The sequence below is a fragment of the Coenobita brevimanus genome, chromosome 80, assembly GCF_032717465.1.
Source record: "Coenobita brevimanus isolate Jiangsu-jjx chromosome 80, ASM3271746v2, whole genome shotgun sequence".
NCBI lineage: Eukaryota > Metazoa > Arthropoda > Malacostraca > Decapoda > Coenobitidae > Coenobita > Coenobita brevimanus.
This window is the reverse complement of record NC_137033.1, coordinates 11,623,599-11,647,963: the sequence shown is the minus strand read 5'-3', so window position 1 is coordinate 11,647,963 and position 24,365 is coordinate 11,623,599. Positions and strand designations below refer to the sequence as shown.

Here is a 24,365-nt window from a genome sequence, read left to right as displayed (position 1 = left end):
TTAATTAGTGGGGGAGGCAGGTGAGAGGCAGGGGGAAGCGGCAGGGGGACAAGGAGGAAGGGAAGAAGGAAGGGAGAGAGTGAGAGAGAGGTTAGAGGGAATGTAATGAGTGAGGCAGGGAGGGAGGTAAGAAGGAAGGCAGGGAGCAAAGAATTGAGGGAGATGGGAAGGTAGGGAGTGGGGAATGCAGAAGGAAGGAAGTTAGGGAGTGAGGCAGGGAGGGAAGTAAGAAGGAAAGGAGGGAGTGGGGAATGAAGGGAGGGAAGAAGAAGTTAGGGAGTGCAGAATGGAGGAAGGTAAGAAGGAAGGGAGAGATGGGGAGAGAGGTAAAAAAAAAAAGAAGAGAGGCAAGAAGGGAGAGAATTCGAGACGTAAGAAGGAAGACATGGACGGAGAGAGGGGGGCAGAGAAGCTGGCGGGAAGGGAGAGGGAAGTGGGAGTAGAAGAAGGTGACACTGAGGGAGGCAGAGAGGGAGGTAAAGTAGGTGGCAGGGAGGGAGGAAGGGAAGAAGGGAAGGAGGAAGAGAGAGAGGGAAGGAGGGAGAGAATGTGGGAGTGAGACAGGTGAATGGCACACATCCAGGCCCTGTGACAAATATGCATGGTGGAATTATAATGTCCAAAGTACCAAATTTACTTAATCAGTTATTCATGTATAATAATATTCACTATTTATGGTATATCCTCTACTATCAGTCTATTATTTTTTCCTACTCATTTGTATTCCTTTAATTATCGTTCACCATCTCTATTCCTTTTCATGCAATATCACATGAAATTTTCTTCATGATCATTCATCTTCAAAGTTTTACGAGTTATCTTCGTTTTTAATACCACCTTTCTCCTTTCACCTCTCTCCCGTTTACTGATTCTTCCCTTCTCTGACAGATTATTTTAGACATTCCTTTACTTCTTTTTGTCCTTCTTCTTCCCATTATGCTCCTCTCTCACTCATTTTTCTATTTTACTGTTTTCATCACTTTACTTTCCTCCCCACCGTTTTTCCTCTATCATCTCTTCTTTAGAGTGATCCTTCCTTTCCCGCTCTACCTGCTTTTCTGCGTTTCTTCTTCCTCTCTCCTTGTCTCCTGTCTTCTTTCTTTGCTCTTCTGCCGTTTCTCTTCTCTCTCTCCGTCTGTTTGGTACGCTTGCCTTTCCTCCCTCCCATCTGTCTAATTTCATCTCACTCTTTGTCTGATTCTTCTCTTTCCTTCCTGCTTCCCTTTCTGCCTCCCTTATCCTCTCTCTTCCCCATACTTCTTTTCTTCCTTCATTGCCATTCTCCCTCTCCTCTTTTCTCTCCTCCAGTTTCATTCCTTTTCCTTTCCTCGCTATCATTCTTCCTCTATCCTGTCACTCTTAATCTGATCTTTCCTTTACCTCCCTGCTTTCCTTTCTCCCTGCCCCCCATGTCTCCTTTCTTCCCTTTTTGCCCCTATCCCATTCCTCTCCCTGCTTCCTGTTTCCTTTTCCTGTACACCGATCTTACATTTCCCTGCTATATCTCCATCTGTCTCCCCCGGCTTCCTCTCCTACCCAATACTTCAACCCTTTCTCTCCTACTTAGTCCTTTACTCTCTTAGGCACACATTCCTTCCCTTCTACTGTATATGCTGTCTTTTCCAATCTTCCTTTTATCTTCTTTTCTTTTTTAACTCTACATCTTCATCTGTCTCTCCCAGCTTCCTCTTCTTCCCAATTCTTCAACCCCTTCTCTCCTACTCAGTTCTTTACTTTTTCAGGTACCCATTCTATCCCTTCTTCACGCTGCCTTTTCCTATCTTCCTCCTACCTTCTTTCCTTTTAACTCTACATCTTCATTTGTCTCTCCCGGCTTCTTTTACTTCAACCCTTTCTCTCCTACTCAGTCTCTCTCACACATCCATTTCTTCCCTTCTACAAGCTGCCTTTTCCTATCTTTCCCCTTTCTTCTTCGTCTTTCAGTCTATATCACTATGTGTCTTCCAGCTTCATGTCCTTTCAATTCTGTTTCTCATACTGTCTCGCGTATCCTTAGCATTTTTGTTCACCCTGTGTTTTTCAGTCTGCCTTCAATATTCTTATTCTTTTACTCTTTCTCTTTCTGTCTCTTTAAGTTTCCTTTCCTTCCCAGGACTTCGTCTGCATTACTTCCCTTTCCTTCCCTTCTTCCCACTGCCTTTTCTTAATCATCTTTCATTCCTCTTATCTTTTTACTCTCCATCCCTTCCGTCTTCCTCTCCTGTCCAGTCCATTAATCTTTTCTTATTACCTCCGCCAAGGAGGTTATATTTTCACCCCTGTCCGTTTGTTTGTTTGTTGGTTGGTTGGTTTGTGAGCAAGATTACACAAAACTACTGGGCGGATTTCCACGAAACTTGGAAGAAGAATGGGCTTTGGCCCAGAATAGACTCCATTAAATTTTGAGGCGGATCTGGATAAAGGAGCGGATCCACGATTTTTTTTTTCACTTTAACGTTGCGAGATATGGCGTTTTTCGAGATTTTCGTAAATTTTTCAGCGAACATTGCACGGATATTGATGGCGAAGCTATGCGCTCTACTGAGTGCCGTTCTAGTATAGAAAGTTCCTTTCTCGCACACAAATTCCTACCCTTTCTCCATACTGTCTTGTCCATTCTTCCCCCAATGCAGTCTGTTTTCTTTCCATAATACAGGCTTTTCTCCGTTGTCTCTCCCAGATTGTTATCCTCCTTACTCGTCCCCTTCTCACTCGCTTACCATTATCTTCCCTCCTGCATTCTGCACTTTCTAGTCTTCTTCCAATTCTCTTTCCCTTTCAGTAACTTCCTCCATCCACTGTCTCTCTCTTATCTCCTCTCCATTTCATGTTATAATTTACCATCAATCACAGTTATTTGGTTTAAGAGAGATTTCAATTACACGTTCTCCTCCTCTTAGATTTTTTTTTTTTTTTTACCTCAAAATTTCTCTAGAATATTTTTAATGCAGACTAAATCGATAGTAAAAAATTTATAACTTACGGTAGGATATTGAGCTGCAGTATGTGTAATAAATAGCTAAAGAATAAATGCTAAGAAATCTGTGTCAGTGAATATACGGCCCTTGTGTTTTCTCGCTTTTTCCCTCCGAATGGTTTATCATCTTTGCTTCAGCGTTTTTTCTTGTGTAGTTGACAGAAGGTGAGGTGAGAGAGAGAGAGAGAGAGAGAGAGAGAGAGAGAGAGAGAGAGAGAGAGAGAGAGAGAGAGAGAAGGGGGGAAGAGAGGGGGGGCAATATAGATAGATAAATAGATAAATAGAGAGATAGAGATGTAGACAGATAGATAGATAAATACATAGATAGATACAGAGAGAGAATGTGTGTGTGTCAGGGGAAGGGAGGTTTGTGACTCCGTTCATATTCGAGTGTTGCTCATGTGTTTATTTTACTGCTTGAGAAATGAATGTTTATGACGCCTCCTCACAACTAACGGAAAAGATGGCTGTAAAAAAGCTGATTTCTCCGGAAAAATTCCATTTTTCAGCCTTGTCTCATATGTTTTGAAAATGTTTGGATTTCTCTTTTTAATAGAATTGGCGTTTCATGCAAAAGAAAGAAAAACACTTAACTAAAGTTTTTTTTTTACCTGCAAAAGTTGTTTGCTGCAAGGTAAATTGAACCAAAAATTATTTATCTGAACATTTAGCGAGGAAATGAACTAAATATGTGTACTTTTTCAAGTATTAAATACTTTTTAGGTTCTCTTGTCCTTCTCTATTGATACTTCCTAATTTGCATTAGTAAATTATTAACTTGATTAAAGATTCAGTCCTGCGACTGTCGTCTCATCACTTCAGTTAACCAATTGGATCCCAGAGTTGCTGGGCGAGGCATTGCACTGGGAGGGTACTAAGCGTACCGCCCTCCGCCTACCGGCTCATAGTCGCGAAGCTCATATGTCCCTACCCAGGGGTTCCCTACTTTATTAAGATGTGAAAAGTCCCAGTTTTCTCCATACTCTGGACACTGGGCTCTAATGGGTTAAGATAAAGTTTTTATATTAGTCTGGCTAACATTACACAATTTTATTCAGCTCAGGCTGGGTGAGACTTCTTGTAGGGAAAGTGTTAATGAAGGTTGCGTCTAATTCCTCCTGTTCAAGAAGTCTTTGCTAAACTGGTAGCAGGATAGAACCTGCAAAATTCTCAGGGAAGTGATGAGATTAGAAATAGGTCCACTGACGTCACTCTCGAGCCCAGTTAATTGTGTTTGGAAATTCGATATCCTTGACTGCACTGGACGGTGTCACTTGGTACCACTTGACACATATTAAAGGACGCTACTGTATGTCTTTGTGATCTTTGCAATCTCCTTGTTCCTCGTTTCAGTTGCTTTATTTGCTTTCAGACTCCTGCCACTCACTCTCAGCTGAACAAACTCGTCTGGCGTTGGCTGGAAACATAATAGACGCGTCCCATTGTCCCAGGCATAAGAGGGTTAAAAGTGCTATACTTGCTTTTACTCAAACCTGGCCTAAAATTGTCATCCCTACATCTTCAGTGCTGATATATAGCAAGAGAATAACACTGGAATACGATGGTAGTCCCACAAAGTGATATGAAAAGGGTGGATAACCGCAGCATAATGTTTTTCTAACACTGAGTTACATGAAACAAGCTACGAAAGGATGAAAATTTGGGCGAAGTGAAAGTGAATGATTTATAGTATTAACTCTCAAGCTCCTGTAACTCAGTCTCAGCTGAAAAAAAAATTGCATGGCGTGAGCTGGAATAAAATATCAGAGTTGTCCTGACCATCAAAGGGTTAATAGAACAGTACCAGTATTAACCACTCAGGCTCTTGTGTCTTCCTCTCACCTGAATAAAATCCTTTGTCGTTGATGGGATAAGACGCGGGAGAAGACTTAACCGTGAGAAACAACTCCAGTACGATGACTTTTTATTTCATTGCTGCCTCTATTACATGATTTTTTTTTTCTTTTAAAAGAGAGACATCTGGTACTGAAAGTGGAAATAATCGCCATTTATATTTTTGCAGGGAAAGACCTACTAAACTTAATGAAATAGTCTGGAATTAACAGGAACAGCATGAATAGGTGAAGTGAAGTTGTTTTTCATTCATGGTTGATATCTGTGCCAGCAGGGTTGGACAGTGGCTGTATATTCACCGATGTATGATTGTTTGTTTGCTTGTGTAGAAGACATCTCAAAAAGTTGTCATCGGATATCAATGAAATCTCGTGGTTAGGTGGGCAGTGGGTCAAGGAAAATTTGTTTGCATTTGAGTATGAGTCTGGATACAATTACACAAATAAAACAAATAAACTGGTGTTTGGGGAGGTATGCATTGTCAAAGCATGTGTAATAATACAGACTAAGACCGTAGAATTAACTGACTGTGAAACTGAATGAGTATCCTTATGATAGAAAACAGGAATTACAACGGTATATCTTAAATTCATTTGGCGTTGGCGGAGGTATACGCTCTTTGAACGCTCTCAGTTTGATATCGTAGTAATTATGTCTAGTAATATCAGTTCCTCTTAATCTTTCCATCACTGACTCTCTCTCTCTCTCTCTCTCTCTCTCTCTCTCTCTCTCTTTCTCTCTCTATGTATCTAATTATCTGTCTATCTCTACTTATCTAGTTAGCAAGCTAACTAGCTAAACTCTGTATGCACATTTAATTAATATGTAAGAAATTTACATTTAAATTTTTTTATGAAATAAAATTACTGGCTGATTATTTGTCCATCCACCTGTCTGTCACTCTATCTGCATCTCTATTTGCCAGGTTGAAAAGTTCATGGTATTTTAAGCTATTTCTCATTTCCCCTTCTTACTTCATCAATTTTGCTCTTCCCTAATCCTCACGTACTCAGCATGTAACGGTACTCCGTCTCCTTGCCAAATAGAGTAGTTCACGATGACCAAAACTGTTCTTCTCATCCCTTTCCAACGCCTTCACTTATTTTACCCCCTTGTGCACTTGTTCAGCAACTAACAAGTTCTTCTCTTTCCAGACAGAACAGTTCACGGTGCTGTGGCTGTTGTTCATCAGTATTGTGGTGGGCAACGTGGCAGTCATAGCAGCGCTCTTGCTCTCTAAGGCCAGGAAGAGCAGGACTAATTTCTTCATCATGCATCTGGCTCTTGCTGGTGAGTTGCATTGGGATTAGAGGCAATAGTGGAATTATTATTATCATTATAATTATTATTATTATTATTATTATTATTATTATTATTACCGGTATTATTATTATTATTATTATTATTATTATTATTATTATTACCGGTATTATTATTATTATTATTATTATTATTATTATTACCGGTATTATTATTATTATTATTATTATTATTATTATTTCCTCCTCCAACTAAGATGGAGGAAGTTATGTATTCACCTATGTTTGTATGTTTGTTTGTCCACACGATATCCCCAGAAGTTCCCAGTGAAGTTCAATAAAGTTTTGTAGAATGCTGGGTCATGGGCCAAGAATGATTGAATTGAATTATGAGGTGAATCCGGATCCGGATCCGGATCCTATGTATCACGCACAATATCTCCAAAAGTTCTCAATAAATTTCAATAAAACTTTGTGGAAGAGTGGACCATAGGTCAAGGGAAAATTTGCTAAATTTGGGCGCGGATCTGGATCCTATGTATTCCACACAATATCTCCACCGATCCCGAATATTTTGTAATGGCATTGGCGGACGTATGCGCTCTTTGAGTGTTTTGTAGTGCGGTGACGATCTGTCCCTTCTCCCCTTTGAGGCTAAGATGCAAAAGAATGTGTGTAAGTGGATGAGTAAAGTGGGAGTGTGTCGTCCTGTCTCGGCTACCTCACTTTCCCTGGGGGAAGCAGCCCAGGTATATAGATAGATAGATTATTACTATTAGTGCACCCGCGACTCGTGAAGCGAGTTTTTTTGAGGAGTGTGTGTGTGTGTGTGTGTGTGTGTGTGTGTGTGTGTGTGTGTGTGTGTGTGTGTGTGTGTGTGTGTGTGTGTGTGTGTGTGTGTGTGTGTGTGTGTGTGTGTGTGTGTGTGTGTGTGTGTGTGTGTGTGTGTGTGTGTGTGTGTGTGTGTGTGTGTGTGTGTGTGTGTGTGTGTGTGTGTGTGTGTGTGTGTGTGTGTGTGTGTGTGTGTGTGTGTGTGTGTGTGTGTGTGTGTGTGTGTGGCGGGGATTGTTAGTGGTGTTCCAGTGCAAGGTGGCTGTAGAAATGTGTGATATATGAGGTGGGAATCATATGTTTGCGCTGCTGTTGTGAGTGCTGTGGCTGTGATGATGTGGTTTGGTGGTGTGGTAAGGTGTGGTCAGGATGTGTGGTGCATAACAGGTGTTTAGTAAGTTTGTTTTCAACAGATAAAAACCCCTAACCTCCTTCTCTTCAGTTACTGGCCAAATGAAGTCAGACTGGCTAGTTGCTTTGACTAGTACTCAAGAAGGCTCATTCCAACCTCCTAACTGAGACTCTTCCAGTTTCATGCAATCACGACATAGTATTGTAGTTTGTGTGTGTGTGTGTGTGTGTGTGTGTGTGTGTGTGTGTGTGTGTGTGTGTGTGTAATCGAGATCTACCAGATGAAAACAAAAGACTATAGTGTAATTTGAGCGATATCTTTGTCTTAGAGTTCTTAATGTTTCTGTCTGAATGTTATTACCTTTCCTCTTGCACCTAAATATCTTCCGACTGATTAGTAAGGAAGACTCAGTCGATATTAAAAGATGCTTACTCGCCATGTAAGAAATCAGCTATATTGTGCAGAGTGAACACTTGTATCAAGATAGACTGTAGTGGTGGTGGAGGTGGTGTTATGTGGTGGCAGGGTTGTGATGTGATAGCATGTAGGTAATGTCGTGTTGGTGTGATGTGATGGTGATAATGGTGTACTGAAATATGATGAAGCATTAGAATACTTGAGGTATAATGTGATGAAATACAGTGATGGTGTGATGTGGCGTGATGTGATGTGGTAGTGGTATAATGTGGTGGAAGTGTAGTGTGGTACAGTACAGTGTTTATCAGTATTGTCTGGTGTCATAAACAGCATAAAAACCCGGCACACTGTAGAAAAAAGAAAATCATAACCTTTTCCGAACCCACCCACACATGCAGCCTAATAGTCATGTTATTGACGTGTGGTAAATGGTTAATAGGAACTCAAATGCGAGATACGTTTAAATTATGTCTTATCTGTGTAATTTTGGCTTTACAGTTCATGTATTATTCTTCATGGAGATAGGGAGAGAATACCGCTACCGCAGGCCGTAAATAGAGAATTACAACTGTAATTAGATATGCACGTGAACCATAAAGAGATATATAACGCCTCTCTCTCTCTCTCTCTCTCTCTCTCTCTCGATATATATATATATATATATATATATATATATATATATACATTTATATATCTATCTATATCTATATATATATATTTATATCTATCTATCTATCTGTCTATCCATCTATCTATCTATCTATCTATCTATCTATCTATCTATCTATATATATATATATACAAAATGTGTGTGTGTGTGTGTGTGTGTGTGTGTGTGTGTGTGTGTGTGTGTGTGTGTGTGTGTGTGTATCTTTACACGCACAAACAATCAAGTAAAATAGACGTCTTCCATGACTCTCTCTTTCCCTTCTCACGACCCCTTCTCCCCTTGTCCTTCCCTCACTCTCATCTTCTCATCTTCTTGCGTCATCACGAAGTACCACTGCACCGATCTAAATACAGGACGCTAGGATGTGTGTGTGTGTGTGTGTGTGTGTGTGTGTGTGTGTGTGTGTGTGTGTGTGTGTGTGTGTGTGTGTGTGTGAGAGAGAGAGAGAGAGAGAGAGAGAGAGAGAGAGAGAGAGAGAGCGAGCGAGAGAGAAGGAGAGAGAGAGAGAGAGAGAGAGAGAGAGAGAGTGAGAATGTGACCTCAATTCAGGTATTGTATTGTCCGAGCTTTTGCATGTACACAGTATATACCTGCTTGCGTGTGTCTGCTTTTATGTTGATGAGAGAGAGAGAGAGAGAGAGAGAGAGAGAGAGAGAGAGAGAGAGAGAGAGAGAGAAAGAGAATTGCGTGTCTGCCTCCCACTACCTGACACGGAACAACCACTACCAATTACACTGCAGTCCCACCTACTCAATTATTATACGATGCCGGGGAGGGGACGGGGAGGAGGTGGACTGATGGTGGAAGGGAGGGGACAGACAAATGGAGGGGGGTGGATGGATGGAGAGAGAGCCCACACACACTCTGTTTTTCTGATTAATTAAAGTGACGAGTATCCATTTACACTTGCGTGGGTGTCCCTATAAGAGAGAGAGAGAGAGAGAGAGAGAGAGAGAGAGAGAGAGAGAGAGAAATGCACCGACCACGCATACAATACAGTCTATTGCGTGATCACGTCTCAGCATGAATAGGAGGTCTCTCTCTCTCTCTCTCTCGTAGACGTGGAAAATCCTATATGGCGTTATGGAATGTAGCAGGGAATTGGAGAGCCGGCAAAAAAGTGGTTTTCCTGCAAGTTGTGTCAGAGTCGTGGAAAGAGGATTGTTATTGAGTAGGGACAAAGACGTCTGGAGATTCCTTTTGCGGACAGGGAATAAGAGGGCTGAGAAAAACTAATATTTCTGTAATAATGTGACGGTGTGTCGTGGGAAGATAGGCCATTTCTGAGATGGGATAAAAACGCCCGAAGGTCCATATGCAGTGTCAAACAAAATATAGTTAGAGAGTGTGTGTGTGTGTGTGTGTGTGTGTGTGTGTGTGTGTGTGTGTGTGTGTGTGTGTGTGTGTGTGTGTGTGTGTGTGTGTGTGTGTGTGTGTGTGTGTGCATTGGATCAACTACTTCCAAGACCGCAAACTTTCCTTATTTTTCTCGCGAATTTCATCTGTACGCCTCCATCATCCTGCAGTTCTTGCCTTCCATGCCACCTTGCTGCATGTTTCATCGTTTCTTTCTCCTTTGACCCCATTTTTCTTCCACTTCCTTCCTCATCTTGTCTTACAAAACCAATTACGTCTCTTACATTCTTCCTGGCAACCTCTAGACAATATAGAGAGACTATTCGAAATGGAGTTAAGAGCCTTGATGAACCTCTTGCGTTCGACGACATATTTTATGTTTTACTCATTAATTCCTGACAATTCCATTCAAGGATGTCCCGTACTGAAGAGGTTAACATCTTGCTTTCTCTCTCTCTCTCTCTCTCTCTCCCCCTCGTTTCACCCATGCCCTTGTGATATAATTTTTCAATATAGTCTGCTGCGTCTCTGGGTACGAACTGCCTAGTCTTCGACCAGATTCATATAAACATACACCTAAGATCTCCATTCACGTACCCTATACTCTATCCCCCTACCATATACTTGTACCTTTATACATTCCTCCAGGATAATTTTGCATCAAATATCGGTCTCACGTTAGCTTCCTTCAGTTCCTTTTTTTCCCCACTTGTGAAATTATCTTGTGGTTGTGAAATTATTAACATCTGTATGAGCTTAGAAGAAAGTATCAACAAGAAATCTTATTCAAAGTATTAGCTCGAGAAAGATAATGACTGAAGGTCTGTTTCCTCTTCTGAAATTTGCTAAAAAATTCTAGCATTATTTTCTTGTCATGCCATTCACTTCTCGATGCATACAATTGTGTTTTTTCTATCAAGCTATTTCTTTTTAAAATGGTACTTTCAAAAAATAATTCAGCATATCTCTCAACCTTTCCTCTCACTCTCCACATAGCGTATCTCTATGCATCCTCGTGTTTTCATCTCCATTTCTCATTTTTCAGTATGTATTGTTTACGGTGCTCTGTATATTTCTGTTTTACTGTATTTTTCCAGGTCAATTTAAAAAAACCCTTAAGCCTTTAATCCTTCCGCAAAAAAAAGAAGCTTTTGCTACAAGGTGTATCATGTTTTGTCAATATTTATAATACTCTCGGGCTAACCTCTCTCTCTCTCTCTCTCTCTCTCTCTCTCTCTCTCTCTCTCTCTCTCGCTCACACACACACACACACACACACACACACACACACACACACATACAGTACACATGGCTGCTCAAAATTTGACGAAGACAGTGTGTGTGTGTGTGTGTGTGTGTGTGTGTGTGTGTGTGTGTGTGTGTGTGTGTGTGTGTGTTGTCACTTTAAACCTTTCATGGTCGGAAGAACTCTGGTAATCTATTCCAGCTACCGGCAGAGGATTTTAATTATCTGAAAGTTAGTCACCGGAACCAAAAATGTTAATGAGCTACTTGTAACAAAAACCCTAATGGTCGGGAGAAGCCAATACTCTTTTCACCTTTACTTAGCTTAAAATTACCACCCCTTCATCTTAAATGAGTTGTGACAGTAGATAAACTCTCGTATACGGTATGGTACTAGTCACGAGGAAGTGCTATGGGAAGGATGCAGAGCTACAGTATTGCCTCTAATACTATGCTTCGTGAACTAAGCTGCAGAAGAACGGAAATCTAGGTCAAGTTAAGGTGAAAGAAATATTGTGTTCTATTTCAGCTAACGTCAGACGATTTTATTCAGCTGAGAGTGAGTTTAGTAACCTGAGAGTGTTAGTTTTTCTCAAGGATCTAAAAGTTTCAAGAGTCTGCCTAATTTCCCCAACCTTCCTCAGCTTTTATCAAACACAAGCTCAACTTTTGCCATGTTTTCAGATTTTTCTCACGCTTCCACAAGGGTCCCCCACCCCGCTCAGCCCCGAAACTTTTCGCACAATGCCTCAGTTCCCTCCACTTTCCAACAGTTTCTTGCCACTTTTCCAACTTTCAACCCGCAACTTCAACTTTTTGTTTTCCTATCTCCTGTAACTTCCCCATGTGTGGTTAAGAACAAAAGTACGTCTGATGTCATGCTACGTTCTCTTTTCACCTACTGGGCATGTCCGCCACTTTCCTCTTGACATATCATATCAAAGAGAATTGTCTATGGCTAGAGAAACAAATAAAACTTCTATTACCTGAGCAGTATTAGACAAGATATGAAAACGAGAAACATAAGGGGTCAGATATATGGCGAACTTTCGTCCCCGACTGTACCATTAACTTTCCTCACACAGTCTCATTTTTGTTTCACCTATTTTTAGCTTTATTCATGCAGTATCAACCTTTTCTTTAGTAACTCTACAGTTGAGTGATAATTTTATTTTCACCGTTTCCAGGTCAGTTAATTCTGAGTACAAGAGATTCCTTCACCCCAAGAAGTTAGATATCTGTTTCATTAATCCATTCAGTGCTAGGGCACTCTCCGAATCTGAATTATATATCTGGCTTTAGCACTATCAATATACAAAAACATATCACCATGTCGAAAGGGTTAAGCAATTATTCATTGTTCCGTGATTACATTTACTGCAGCAATCGTAGTGTCACATTTCCTTTAGATTATGCTACTCTTTTCAAAATCTCTCAAAGGCTCGCAACCTCTTACTCTTCATCAGATATTCTTAGCTTCTTTCGTAACCCTCTCATGGCTGGCACAGCCCTAGTTATCTGCTCCAGTCAACGCTGGACGATTGCATTCTGCTGAGAGTGGGCACAGGAAAGGGCGTGTTAATACTGTAATGTCGCCGTTAACCTCTGTTAGTCGGAATAACAGTGGTATTCTGTGTCAGCTTAAGTCAGAGAGAGTGAATTCTGCAGGCATCTCCAAATTTGCTTTTTCGTCTCTTCTTTCCCATATTAAATTTCCCTACATATTTTCCCACACGTTCCCGACTTTCCTCATGTTCCAGTATCCCTTCTGTCTCATTTGGACGTATCATGTTACTCAGGCTACCAGAAGACGATCTTGAACAGCTGAGGGAAATTTCAGTGGCCATAATGTTGAAAACTACCTTGCCTGATCTTTATACTGCAAGAAAGTCCCTGAAGTGAATAAAATGGTCTAGATATAGCCCGAATGAAAAAAAAAAATCAAGTGCATCCATGGCAACGAAGGAGTTCTGCAAGGTTTTATTGCATATTTCACTCACACTTCATGTTTATTACATGTCTGGCAACACATTTTCTCAGCTCCTCTCATACACTCTCGTTTTTCTCACGTAGTCTTGTCTTTTCCCAAACTCCCTCGTCTTTTTCCACACACTTTCCTCTCCTCCGACACACTCGCAATTTTATTTACACATCCTCATCTTTCTGCCCACACCATAATTTTCCCACAAACCCTCACCTTTTCCCATACACTTTCATCTTTTTCCACACACTTCCCCTTTTTCCCACACACCCTCATCTTTCCCCACACACCCGAATTTTCCCACACACCCACAGCTTTTCCTATGTACTCTCATTTTACCCACACATCCCCAACTTCTTCCAACACCCACAACATTTCACACACACCTTAATTTTTCCCACAGACCCATTTTTTCACACACCCACGTTTTCCGCACATACCTTACCTTTTCCCTCGGTGCCCACATCCTAAATATTTCTCTCACACCTTAAATTTTCCGCATACTCTCAACTTTCCCTCCCACACTTTCATCTTTTCCCACACACCCTTAAAATATCCCCACGATGCCGCACTTTTCTCTCATATCCTTAATTTCCCGGGCACCACTTTCCCACATGCCTTCAGCTTCTCTCGTAGTCCCTAAAATTCCTCTGTTCTCAAGTTTTCCCATGATCCATCAGATATCCACACAGCTTGGACTCCTAACTTTTCTCACATAGCTGTTTTCCACTCACGATGATATTCACTCGCACCCTATCCCACGCACCCTCAGTTTCTCCTACGCTCTCTCTCTCTCTCTCTCTCTTTTTTTTTTTGTTTCATTCTTCCAGCTTTCCCCTCAGTATTTTGTATGTAGTTTCGACTTTTCCACAACCACCCCCAACTTTACCTACACATATTTGCAGTTTTTCTCACGCACTTTTACTTCCTATCAGGCTTTACACACACACACACACACACACACACACACACACACACACACACACACACACACACACACACACACACACACACACACACACACACACACACACACACACACACACACACACACACACACACACACACACACACACACACACACACACACACACACACACACACACACACACACACACACACACACACACACACACACACACACACACACACACACACACACACACACACACACACACACACACACACACACACACACACACACACACACACACACACACACACACACACACACACACACACACACACACACACACACACACACACACACACAGATTCTCCCAAGCTCGTTCATTTTCCCCACGATCCTTAATAATCCCACACAACAGCAACTTTTCCGTCATTTTTTTCAGCTTTTCTCACAAACATCAAACATACTTAAGCCATCTCACGTCCCATAAGCTTTCCTTTTCCCCAACTATTCCCCCACACCTTCAACTTTCCCCCCACAGCCTTCTGACTTTTCTCTCCCACATCCTCAACCTTTCCCCACACCCTCGACTTTCCCCCACACCCTCAACTTTTCCCCCACACCAACTTTTCCCCCACACCAACTTTTCCCACACTCAACTATTCTCTCCCACTCCCAAATTTTCCCACACCTCCTCCGTTTCTCCACAGATCCTAAAATTTTCCTGCTGCTCTTAAGTTTATGTCAAAGTTATCATTTTCCTTTTTCCTCCAACAGACCTATCAGTGGGCCTGGTCAGTGTGCTCACCGACATCGTGTGGAAGAGCACCGTCTCCTGGCACGCTGGCAATGTCGGCTGCAAGGCGGTCAGGTTCGCCCAGGTAAATATTAACAGTACTCTTGAGTCTTCGGCCCATATTCTCGTCAGGTAAGGAAGCCCGTTAACCCCTTCTTCTAAGCGATTTATTTTTGGATATGGCTGTTCAGCATCGTTTTATTCGTTACCTATGCAGAGTATAGCGATAGAAGAAGGATTTACATAACACAGACCTAGACAGTACGGTGTAATAAGTAAAATAATTCACTTAGGAAAAAGTGTTAGGGAGTATTTTTTAAGGACTTCGTAGGACCTCCTCCGTGATTTTTTTTTTTTTTAATGCACATTACAACTTAATATTCTTCAGTGTGCTATTGATGCAAACTGAAAGAATGTTAAAGCTCAAAATCGAAAATAAATCGCTAAGGAAGAGGTGTGACGAAGCCCTCTATGCCACTGTACCAGGATCACAAGCTCTGATTTCACATTGCTAGAAATTGTTCAGATGGATAAATCATGCATTCTTAAAGAAACGGTATTTATTGAGAAGACACTACAATTCTGTGTGAAGGTAAAATATACTTCGAAATGTCTGGGTCATTATGATTGTAAAAAACTACATCAGCCACTTCATATTGCGAATTAAGCATTAACGAGAACAAAAGCAAAAATTACAACAACAACAACAACAAAACAGCAGATCAACAATATTATCGATCATAACTTCCCGTGAACAACGGCGTTCCAGCAACACGAAATATGCAACAACAAGAACTACATTACTAACACACACACACACACACACACACACACACACACACACACACACACACACACACACACACACACACACACACACACACACACACACACACACACACACACACACACACACGCCATTATTAACGAAGGCTATTAGAGTCATGCCACGAACGCCAATACAAGTAATTACATTAATAAAATACATCGCGCCCAGAACAGCGATGCCTTTCAGCCATTATGTTACGGTATTTATGTGCCATTAATATATTGCTGTATTATATTATATCCCCCGCTGCATTTTATACCTGAATCCTTTCTGTATTTTCTCTCTCCTTCTTCTCAGGCCAGATAAGTATTGTGGTTTGTTTATTAAAGCTTTCAGTCAGAGGTACTTTTATATATGTGTCATCTCAAGACGATTTTTTGTATTTATTTATTTATTTATTTTGAGAGGAGCCAAGTACAAAGGACATTAATGAAAGATTTATTTAACCCTTTCTGTTCGAAAACTTTTCTATCCTTACTAAAAAATTTTGATGATGGCGAGGGGGAGACCAAGGATGAGATGGAGGGATGGGGTGGAAAGATATATGAGAGAGGGGATGTAACTTGGGGGAAGGACAGCCAGATGACAGAGGACAGGGCGAAGCTGAGGCGTCTGGCTATAGATAGAGAATAATGTACAAAGGTATGCATCAACGTAACGAGAGATTAAAACCTGGCATAGGAGAGATTGCAGTGATCATTTCCTCTGACACTGTACCATCTTGCTCCTCTTAGTCTCTCCAAAGCAAAACAACTTTCTTCAACTTAGGGATATACCTCGCAGTTACTAACCCTTTCACTACGATGACGTATTAGTTTAACTTAGTCTTACTCCATTCCTTGTACATCAGGACGATTTTGTTCATCTTGAGAAAGACCTCTCGTTCTGAATGGCTTAGCGAGGCCTTGTCTTACCCATCCAGTTCGGAAAACAAGAAAAAAAAAAAAAAATCAGGCATAACCAAATCGCTTGGATTCAGTATGGATAAATATTAATGACATCTTCAGGCTGGATGGGTCACTGGAGATTGCTTCCAATCCTTTCAGTACCCCACATCTCTTCTGAGATTTATAGAATAGCAAGTATAAAACATAAAAGGAGTCGGTGTATATAAGGGGCTATGGACGGTGTTGTAGTATGTACTCTTCCAGAAACGGTGCCGCATTTTTCTTCTCACGATTTTGACTGCCATTTTTTTTTTTTTTTTCGCTTTGGCGAGTCAAACTGGATGGGCTAGATGCTGTCATCATTAACTCTTATGGTACCATGGGGTTCATTAAAGCTGAAGAAAATCGTCCGGAAGTACCGTCGATAACATTAAACAAGAGATCTTCATAAAACATTTCACATAGTCATTATCTCTTCCATCCTCTACAGGAGATCGACCTAACTTTGATGATTTTTTCATGTCTGTCTTCTTTGGCATGAGGATTTTTGCCATGTAAACCGATGCCATAGTCACGCTTACTAACTTCCTTGAGAATATATTGTGTATAAAATAGCTTTTTAAGTTCTTTCTTCAGTCGTACAGCTGTCCTACCATTCACGGTCAGAAAGAATATTAAAGTGAAGAAAGCGAGAGGTTAAAGTAAAAAATATGATACCAGTAAACAGTTTTGGAAATGTGTTTATCCTGTATACTGACTGATAAATATGGAGCCAGGAACGCTGGATAACTTCAACTGTTACAATTTCTGGACTGGTAGCCTTGCCTCGGACCCTCCTGGGACACCGATAGGCAATAAGGGATTGGTTTATCTAGACTATATTTATATATCCTGACATGTTTTTGCCTCCTCTTGATCAAGAGTCCGTAAATCTGTTATACAGGTAGATAGATAGATAGACAAATAGAGAGAGAGAGAGAGAAAGAGAGAGAGAGAGAGAGAGAGAGAGAGCTAATGTGTGTGTGTGTGTGTGCGCGCACACACACACACACACACACACACACACACACACACACACACACACACACACACACACACACACACACACACACACACACACACACACACACACACACACACACACACACACACACACACACACACACACACACACACACACAGTATATATTTTTTGTCTCTCACTCTTACCAAACATCCTCTTCCCTCATACCTTCCTGTACTCCAGTTTTCCTTTTTCTCTCCCTGCTCTCTCTCCCTCTCCTCCCTTCCCTGCAGCCTCCCTCCACACGTCTGTCCACTCAATCTAGGTAAAGGGAGGATCTGTGTACTGAGCTACTGGAGAGAAAGGACCGTATTGTCGTCATCCTAGAGACACTTCCTGCCTGTCCCTCTCCTCTCCCTCACGTACTCACTCTCCACTTTCTCTCCTCTACCCTGCATGCCTCTCCCCTCTCTCCGACCCTCATTACTCGTCCTTATTACTCTCTCTCTCTCTCTCTCTCTCTCTCTCTCTCTCTCTCTCTCTCCAGCAGGCTCCTTGCTTCTCTCCTACCTCTCTCCCTCCTTCTTCGTCACACTCACTTCCTCACCCCCCTCATCTCTCCCTCTCTAGGTAGATAGATACATAGATAGACATAGATAGCTAGAGAGAGATATATAGATAGATGTGTAGATAAAGGTATAGATATAGATATTGATGTTGATATAGGTAGATTGACTGATTTGATAGGCAGACATTGGCTCTTTCCTCCCTAGCAAAAACATGTTTGAGAAAGGGCCCTGTCTTGCATTGGACTGTTACAGGTTAATTATGATAACTTTTGTCATTATTTTTATATGTACATTACTAACCTATTTTTTCAGTGTTATGATATTGTACTACTGGAATAAAAAGAGGGGAAATGAAGACAGTGTTTAACGACGATTGACTAAACGAGGGGTTTTATAGAACAAAAGTACATTTCCTACATTAACAGATTTTCGTAGATCACACTGGCATCAGTCAAAATTACATCCCGGTCCTAAATTATAATGCTGTGTAGGCAGGGACGATTGGAAGTGAGGGGGGGAGGAAGGTTACAAATTGAGTTAACCAGTCTGACCGGTCTGGGAATCAAACTCAGGTTCTTCCAATTGCTAGATGTGCTAATTTATGTATCGTCGGCTCTCCAACGAAGAGGGTATTATCAACATTTGTTAAAAAAAAAAAAAAAAAGAGAGAGAGAGAGAGAGAGAGACGCCAGACTCCAAAGCTGACGAGAGTACCGCACAAAGCCCTTACCTTCTACCATCCAATCTGTCTCCCCATTTCTCCTCCCGATTTTTTTCTCTTCTATAGTATCTTTTTTCAGCGCTTTTCTTCTCTTGGTCAACTCCTCTTCTACATATTATTTTTATCTGCTTTTCTCCTTCCCTCCGAATTTCCAAAACAATGTCGTCTTTCCATCCTTTTTACACATATTTTTGTCTATTTTATCATACTTCACTGGCTTCTTTTCTCTTCTTCGGCTTCTCTTCCTTCATCCTTCCGTCCATGCAACTTTCCTTACCTTTTTTTTTTCTCCACGTTTATTTCCTCTTTGTTTATCTTTCTCTTACCCTTTGCGCTGTTCTCCCTCCTTCAGCCGTTCTTGCCTACATAATTAATTTCTCTTCTTCTTTCCCTCAGCCAAAAACATCGTCTTCTCTCCTTCCCTTCTTCACTAAATTTTTGCCTCATAATATTCTTCAGCATTTTCCCTCTTGCCCTTATCCCTTCTCCTTGCTTTCAGACCATCTTCCCTCCATCACTTGAACCATCTTAACTTCATCCTCTTCCCCTCCTTTCTTCTCCATATTTTTCTTCCTCTGAACTTTCATCAGTGTTCTTCATTTTTTTTTTTAACATTCTTCTCTGTCTTCCTTCCTCTACCTCTACAAATTTCTTCAGTATTGCATTTTCCTCCTCCTTTTTCTCCTTATGTTTCTTTTTCCTAACGTACATCAGTGTTTCTCTTCATTATCTCCCAGCCTTACTTTATATTATTGTTCTTCCAACCCTCCAATGTTTGTAGGAATTGTCTTTCTCCCCATTTTCTCCTTCAGACTTTTGTATCTCTAAACTTTCTTCTACAGATCTCTCCCTAAACACTTTAATAATATTTCCATTTCTGTTGTGCTGTCTCCCTTTTCCCATCACTATATCCTTTGTTTTGCCCTCTCCTTCTTTTCCTCCTTGTTTTCTCTTTCTTTCACCAGCTTTTTTCCTCCGTTTATTATATGAAACTTTTTTCCTCTCGTTCATCCCAAATACTTTCCCTTCTTCTTCCTCTTCTACTTTCCCTCCCTCCCAAACTTTCATCCTCTCTCACTTTCTTTATTTCCTTCGTGCCTTCCCTCTTCAAATGTTTTCGTTTCACCAGTTGTTTTAATTGCGTTCTTTCCTTCCCATTCCAAACACATTTTTCCCACTCAAGTTTACTTTCTTCCCTACCCTCTCAAGTAGCCACCTCTGTCAGACTTTTATTGCAGCTGCACAAAGGAAGCGAGGTGAAGTTTTACTCGAGGTGTGTGTGTGTGTGTTAGAGAGAGAGTGAGAGAGAGAGAGAGAGAGAGAGCAAAATAATTCATATAATTTTGACCCGATTTGGACCAAACTTGGTGAACGGGTTGAGGGTAAGGCAAGAACTAAGGGATTCTATTTTGAGAGCAGTCAGTAAAGGCCAGGGTCAAAAGACAAAATCCAAAGTCATGATCACATGGAAGGTTATCTTAAACAGGCTAATCCGAGACCCAATTTGATGGAAAGATAAAGGAAAAGGTCATGGCTACAAGACAAGATCGAAGGTCGACACGCGAGTATATGCTTCAAAAAAAGAACTAAAGGAGTTTTATTTGCTTTGGACTAATCTTAATGGAATAGCTATTGGTTAATAAATAGCTTGATTTATTGTTTTTTTTTTTCAGAACAAGAGGCGAAAGGTAAGGGTTACAAGCAAAGATAGCTCATACAGTTTTAACCCGTTTTAAACCAAAGTTGGTGGAAGAGCTGAAGACCAGGTAAGAATGAAGTAAGTCCATCTTGAGAGCAATCGGTGGAAGGTCAGCGTCGCAAGGCAGTGTTAAGTTAAACCTTTAGCCTTTAGATTAGCTGGTTGCAGGGAGCGGGTGCTGTGATCCTCGGGGGCTTTCTCTTGTAATTACCTTTTTTCCATTCCCAAATATTTTATGACATCAAGATTATGTAAGCCGCTCACTTTCGCTAAGATTATTCTCTCTCTCTCTCTCTCTCTCTCTCTCTCTCTCCACACACACACACATACATACATACATAGCTAAATATATAGATAGACATAGGCAGGCAGGTAGGTATATAGACAAATAGTTGTAGATATCCTTCAGCTTCTCATCTTCCGTCAGCCCTAGATCTTTACCTGATCCCCTTCTTACCTTTCTCCTCCCACTCGAGTCTCCTTAACTCCTTCCCTGCATCACATCCGTCCAGTATATTAACTTTCTTATCTTCCTACTTGCTTTTTGATCATCCTTTCCCCCTCTAACCTTCCACCACCCTACTTGACCCTCTGCATGCCTCCCTACCTGCCTCTCAACCTCCCTATCCTGCCTGTCAGCCTCCCAGCCTCCCTTACTTTCCCCATACTTCTATCCTTTTATCTCCTAATTTATTCTCCTTATCCTGCATTGCCACGTAATTTTTTTTTAGCACTTCTGCTTTAGCGTTATGTTCAACATAATATACCTCATTATCCTATATTATGCGTCTAAAGTAGAGCGGGGAATTTTTTAGGCATGGGTGATGCGTGGGTCCCTCTATTTACATATGCTCATTTTATTAGCATTCCATAGTGATTCTCACATCCATACTCCTAAGGGCTGCCTCGTAGTGGCAAAGAAACTTACTGGAGTTATGTTTTGTTTTCATACGCACTTCCTTGGCTCTTAGATTCGACCTCACATTTTATGCTGTCCTCCTGTATTCTATTTTTACCGTCCGCTGTTTGTCAACCTAGTTTGTTTTCCTACCGTTCTCTCTCCATGTCTTCTTCCTCACCTCCCTGCCTCGTACAATACCTTTTTCCTCTCCTCCCTGCCTTCTACCCAGCGTCCTCCCTCAACCATCCAGCCTCTCACCTTACCTCCTGCCTCTCCTCCCCGGCTCACACCCTACCTTCTCACCTTCCTTCCTCCTACCCTACCTTTCCCCCTCTCAACCTTGCCTCTTCCTCACCTTCTTTCCTACTACCCTACCCTTTTCTCCTCCTCCCTGCCTCCCACATTACCTCTTCCCTCCCCTTCTTGCCTCCCACCTTGCCTCTTCCCTCACCTCCCCGACTCCCACCTAGCCCCCTGCCTGCCAGCTGTCAGCACCTCAAGATGACTAAAGCCCTAACGTTACTCACACTGACGTACTCCCTGCTCCCTGCCTCTCCCCTTCTCCCCCCCCCCTCCCTCCCTCTCTCTCTCTCTCTCTCTCTCTCTCTCTCTCTCTCTTCCCTGCTTCAACACTCCCTCGTTCTTCCTCTTTTGCCCGTCTGTACTTCTCTCCTTGTTTTTTTTTCCTCCCCCACTCACTCTCCTCACTCTTCTGCCTGCCCTCTCCTTGCTGTCTCTCTTTTTTACTTTCTAACATACCTCTCTCTCTCTCTCTCTCTCTCTCTCTCTCTCTCTCTCTCTCTCACACACACACACACACACACACACACACACACACACACACACACACACACACACACACACACACACACACACACACACACACACACACACACACACACACACACACACACACACACACACACACACACACACATATGACCTCACTGCTGGTCCTGTTAAGATGCACTGCTTCACCCAGAGGGAATGATGTCTTGGCCTTTGGAGTCTCCCCAGCACCTCTTCCTCATCCGGGTCCACACTCAAACAAACTCATGACCATTTCCCCCCACAAGAGAAGGCTGACTCAATTACATTTACAGATTTGGATGAGGGCTTCTCCTGTTTTGGGGTACCACCTAACTGAAGCCGGTAATAGCGGAACAAAAAAATATATATATATATATATATATATATATATATATATATATATATATATATATACATGTGTGTGTGTGTGTGTGTGTATTAATGCAAGGAAAAAGGAATCAAAGACCAAGAGCACACAAACCGTTCCTTCCAAGAAAAAAAAATACAAAAGAGAGCCAAATTCAATTTATGGAGACAACATTCGTATGAATGATATAATATGATATACATGACAAGAAGGAACACTCACTGAGTGCAACATCCTCTCACACTTTTTCTTTTTTTTATGCGAGGAAGAAGGAACCAAAGGCCATGAGCCCACAATAACAGTTCCCTCCAAGAGAAAAACAAAATACCAGAGAAAGCCAAAACAGTCTAGGGGTTGAATATTTGACTGCCATATGAACTCTCGCTCCGCGAGCACAGATGGAAAACTAGGAATGTGTAATATGGAAAACAAGTGTATAACACTCTCTCTCTCTCTCTCTCTCTGTATATATATATATATATATATATATATATATATATATATATATATATATATATAGTGAGAGAGAGAGAGAGAGAGAGAGAGAGAGAGAGCATATACGAGACCACTGAGCGTAGTAGGTATCGTACATAGGTTAGTTATGGAGCATGAATTAAAGAAACATAAATGACATGCAGGGCAGTGTTTACCCATTGTCATATTTGAAATGTAACATCAGTGTTATTGGTGCTTTTGCCTGATGACTAGAAATAGGTATGGAGGGACTTTTTAAACTCCTCGGGGTAGATATATCATTTCATATTCCTTTCATTCTGAGAGGAATTGCCTAGTTGAATTTAAGCATGTGACTTGTCTTGTTATCACAGTGCCATGACTTGTTCAAATGTAAATATTATAACCATTACTGGAAATATTCCTTTACATGGAGGTAAAACAGTTTCGGTCCAGCATAGTCCAAACCTGGTTCAAACTCTTGTGGCTTCCCAATAAATAAGTTTTTTCTTCCAAATGTGAGTATAATTCTTCCATAAAAGTGTATCGTTAGCCAGAACAAAATGAGAAAAAAAAATCCTGATGTTGAACAGGTTTGCTAGACATAAGCAGCAAGATCAGCTAGGAAAGAAATGTCAAGGAAGCCATGGTTTGTATTCTACATGACATTAGGTCTTCTCACGTGCTTTGCCGTCCTGATATATTTGTTATATTACATCCAGGTTTTCTCTTTATGATATTTCTACCTTTTTTCATGATCTTTATAACTGAAAGTATATAACAACACATAATAATGATGAGCCAAATGCAGAACATAAATTGATAGCGAAGAGGTGCCAGTGAATCTCCTAAGGTGACGAGGATATGAACACATACCGGTATTATGCAGAAATAAACTTTTAAGAAGCAGGTGCTATTGTTGTTTCACGTTAACGTGGCCCAGGTTTATGTATTTTGCAACATATTTTTCGTGACTCAGTGACAAAATAGGACAATGCGTTGCTCGTCATCCATTCCAAAGCACTTCTTTGTGATTAGTGCCATATTCTAGTGTAAATCTATTGGTACAACTCAGCATTCAAGTTGGAGAAGTGTTAGGTTTAGGCCAAGTTAGAGCAAAACGGGTATAGTGAGTCTCCAGAGCTGACGGAGACGTTGACTTCCGGAGCAGACAAACGCTAGAGGCAAGAGGAATACTGAACACAACTCCCCCACTTATGCATATGTGTCGTCTTTTACCTCCTTCCCCTCCATTTTTATATTCCTCTCCTCGCACGTTCAGACTAGATGTATTCTTTTTCTGCGTAGTGTGTCAACATGTTTCATTATTTTTAATCTCTGTGAACAAAGCAAGAACAGTGGTGTCGTTTTGCATGATCTCACCCTTTTCAGTATACCTGAGAATTAGCTGCTCCTTTCGTGTGGGTTATTGAACTTTAAACTAGGACATCGTACAAAGTGTTTCTTACCGTTTCTCA

General features: G+C 41.2%; 1 protein-coding gene across 1 annotated transcript in view; it reads left to right on the top strand.

Annotated features, from left to right (window-relative positions):
• Positions 1-286: 286 nt before the first annotated feature.
• LOC145409260 (cardioacceleratory peptide receptor-like) overlaps positions 287-24,365 on the top strand; it is a 94,618-nt gene continuing 70,539 nt past the window's right edge. Inside the window, exons 1-3 of the mRNA XM_080279742.1 lie at positions 287-296; positions 5,960-6,121; positions 14,630-14,733. Of these exons, the coding sequence (XP_080135868.1) occupies positions 287-296; positions 5,960-6,121; positions 14,630-14,733 (276 nt within the window). The remainder of the gene's footprint in view (positions 297-5,959; positions 6,122-14,629; positions 14,734-24,365) is intronic.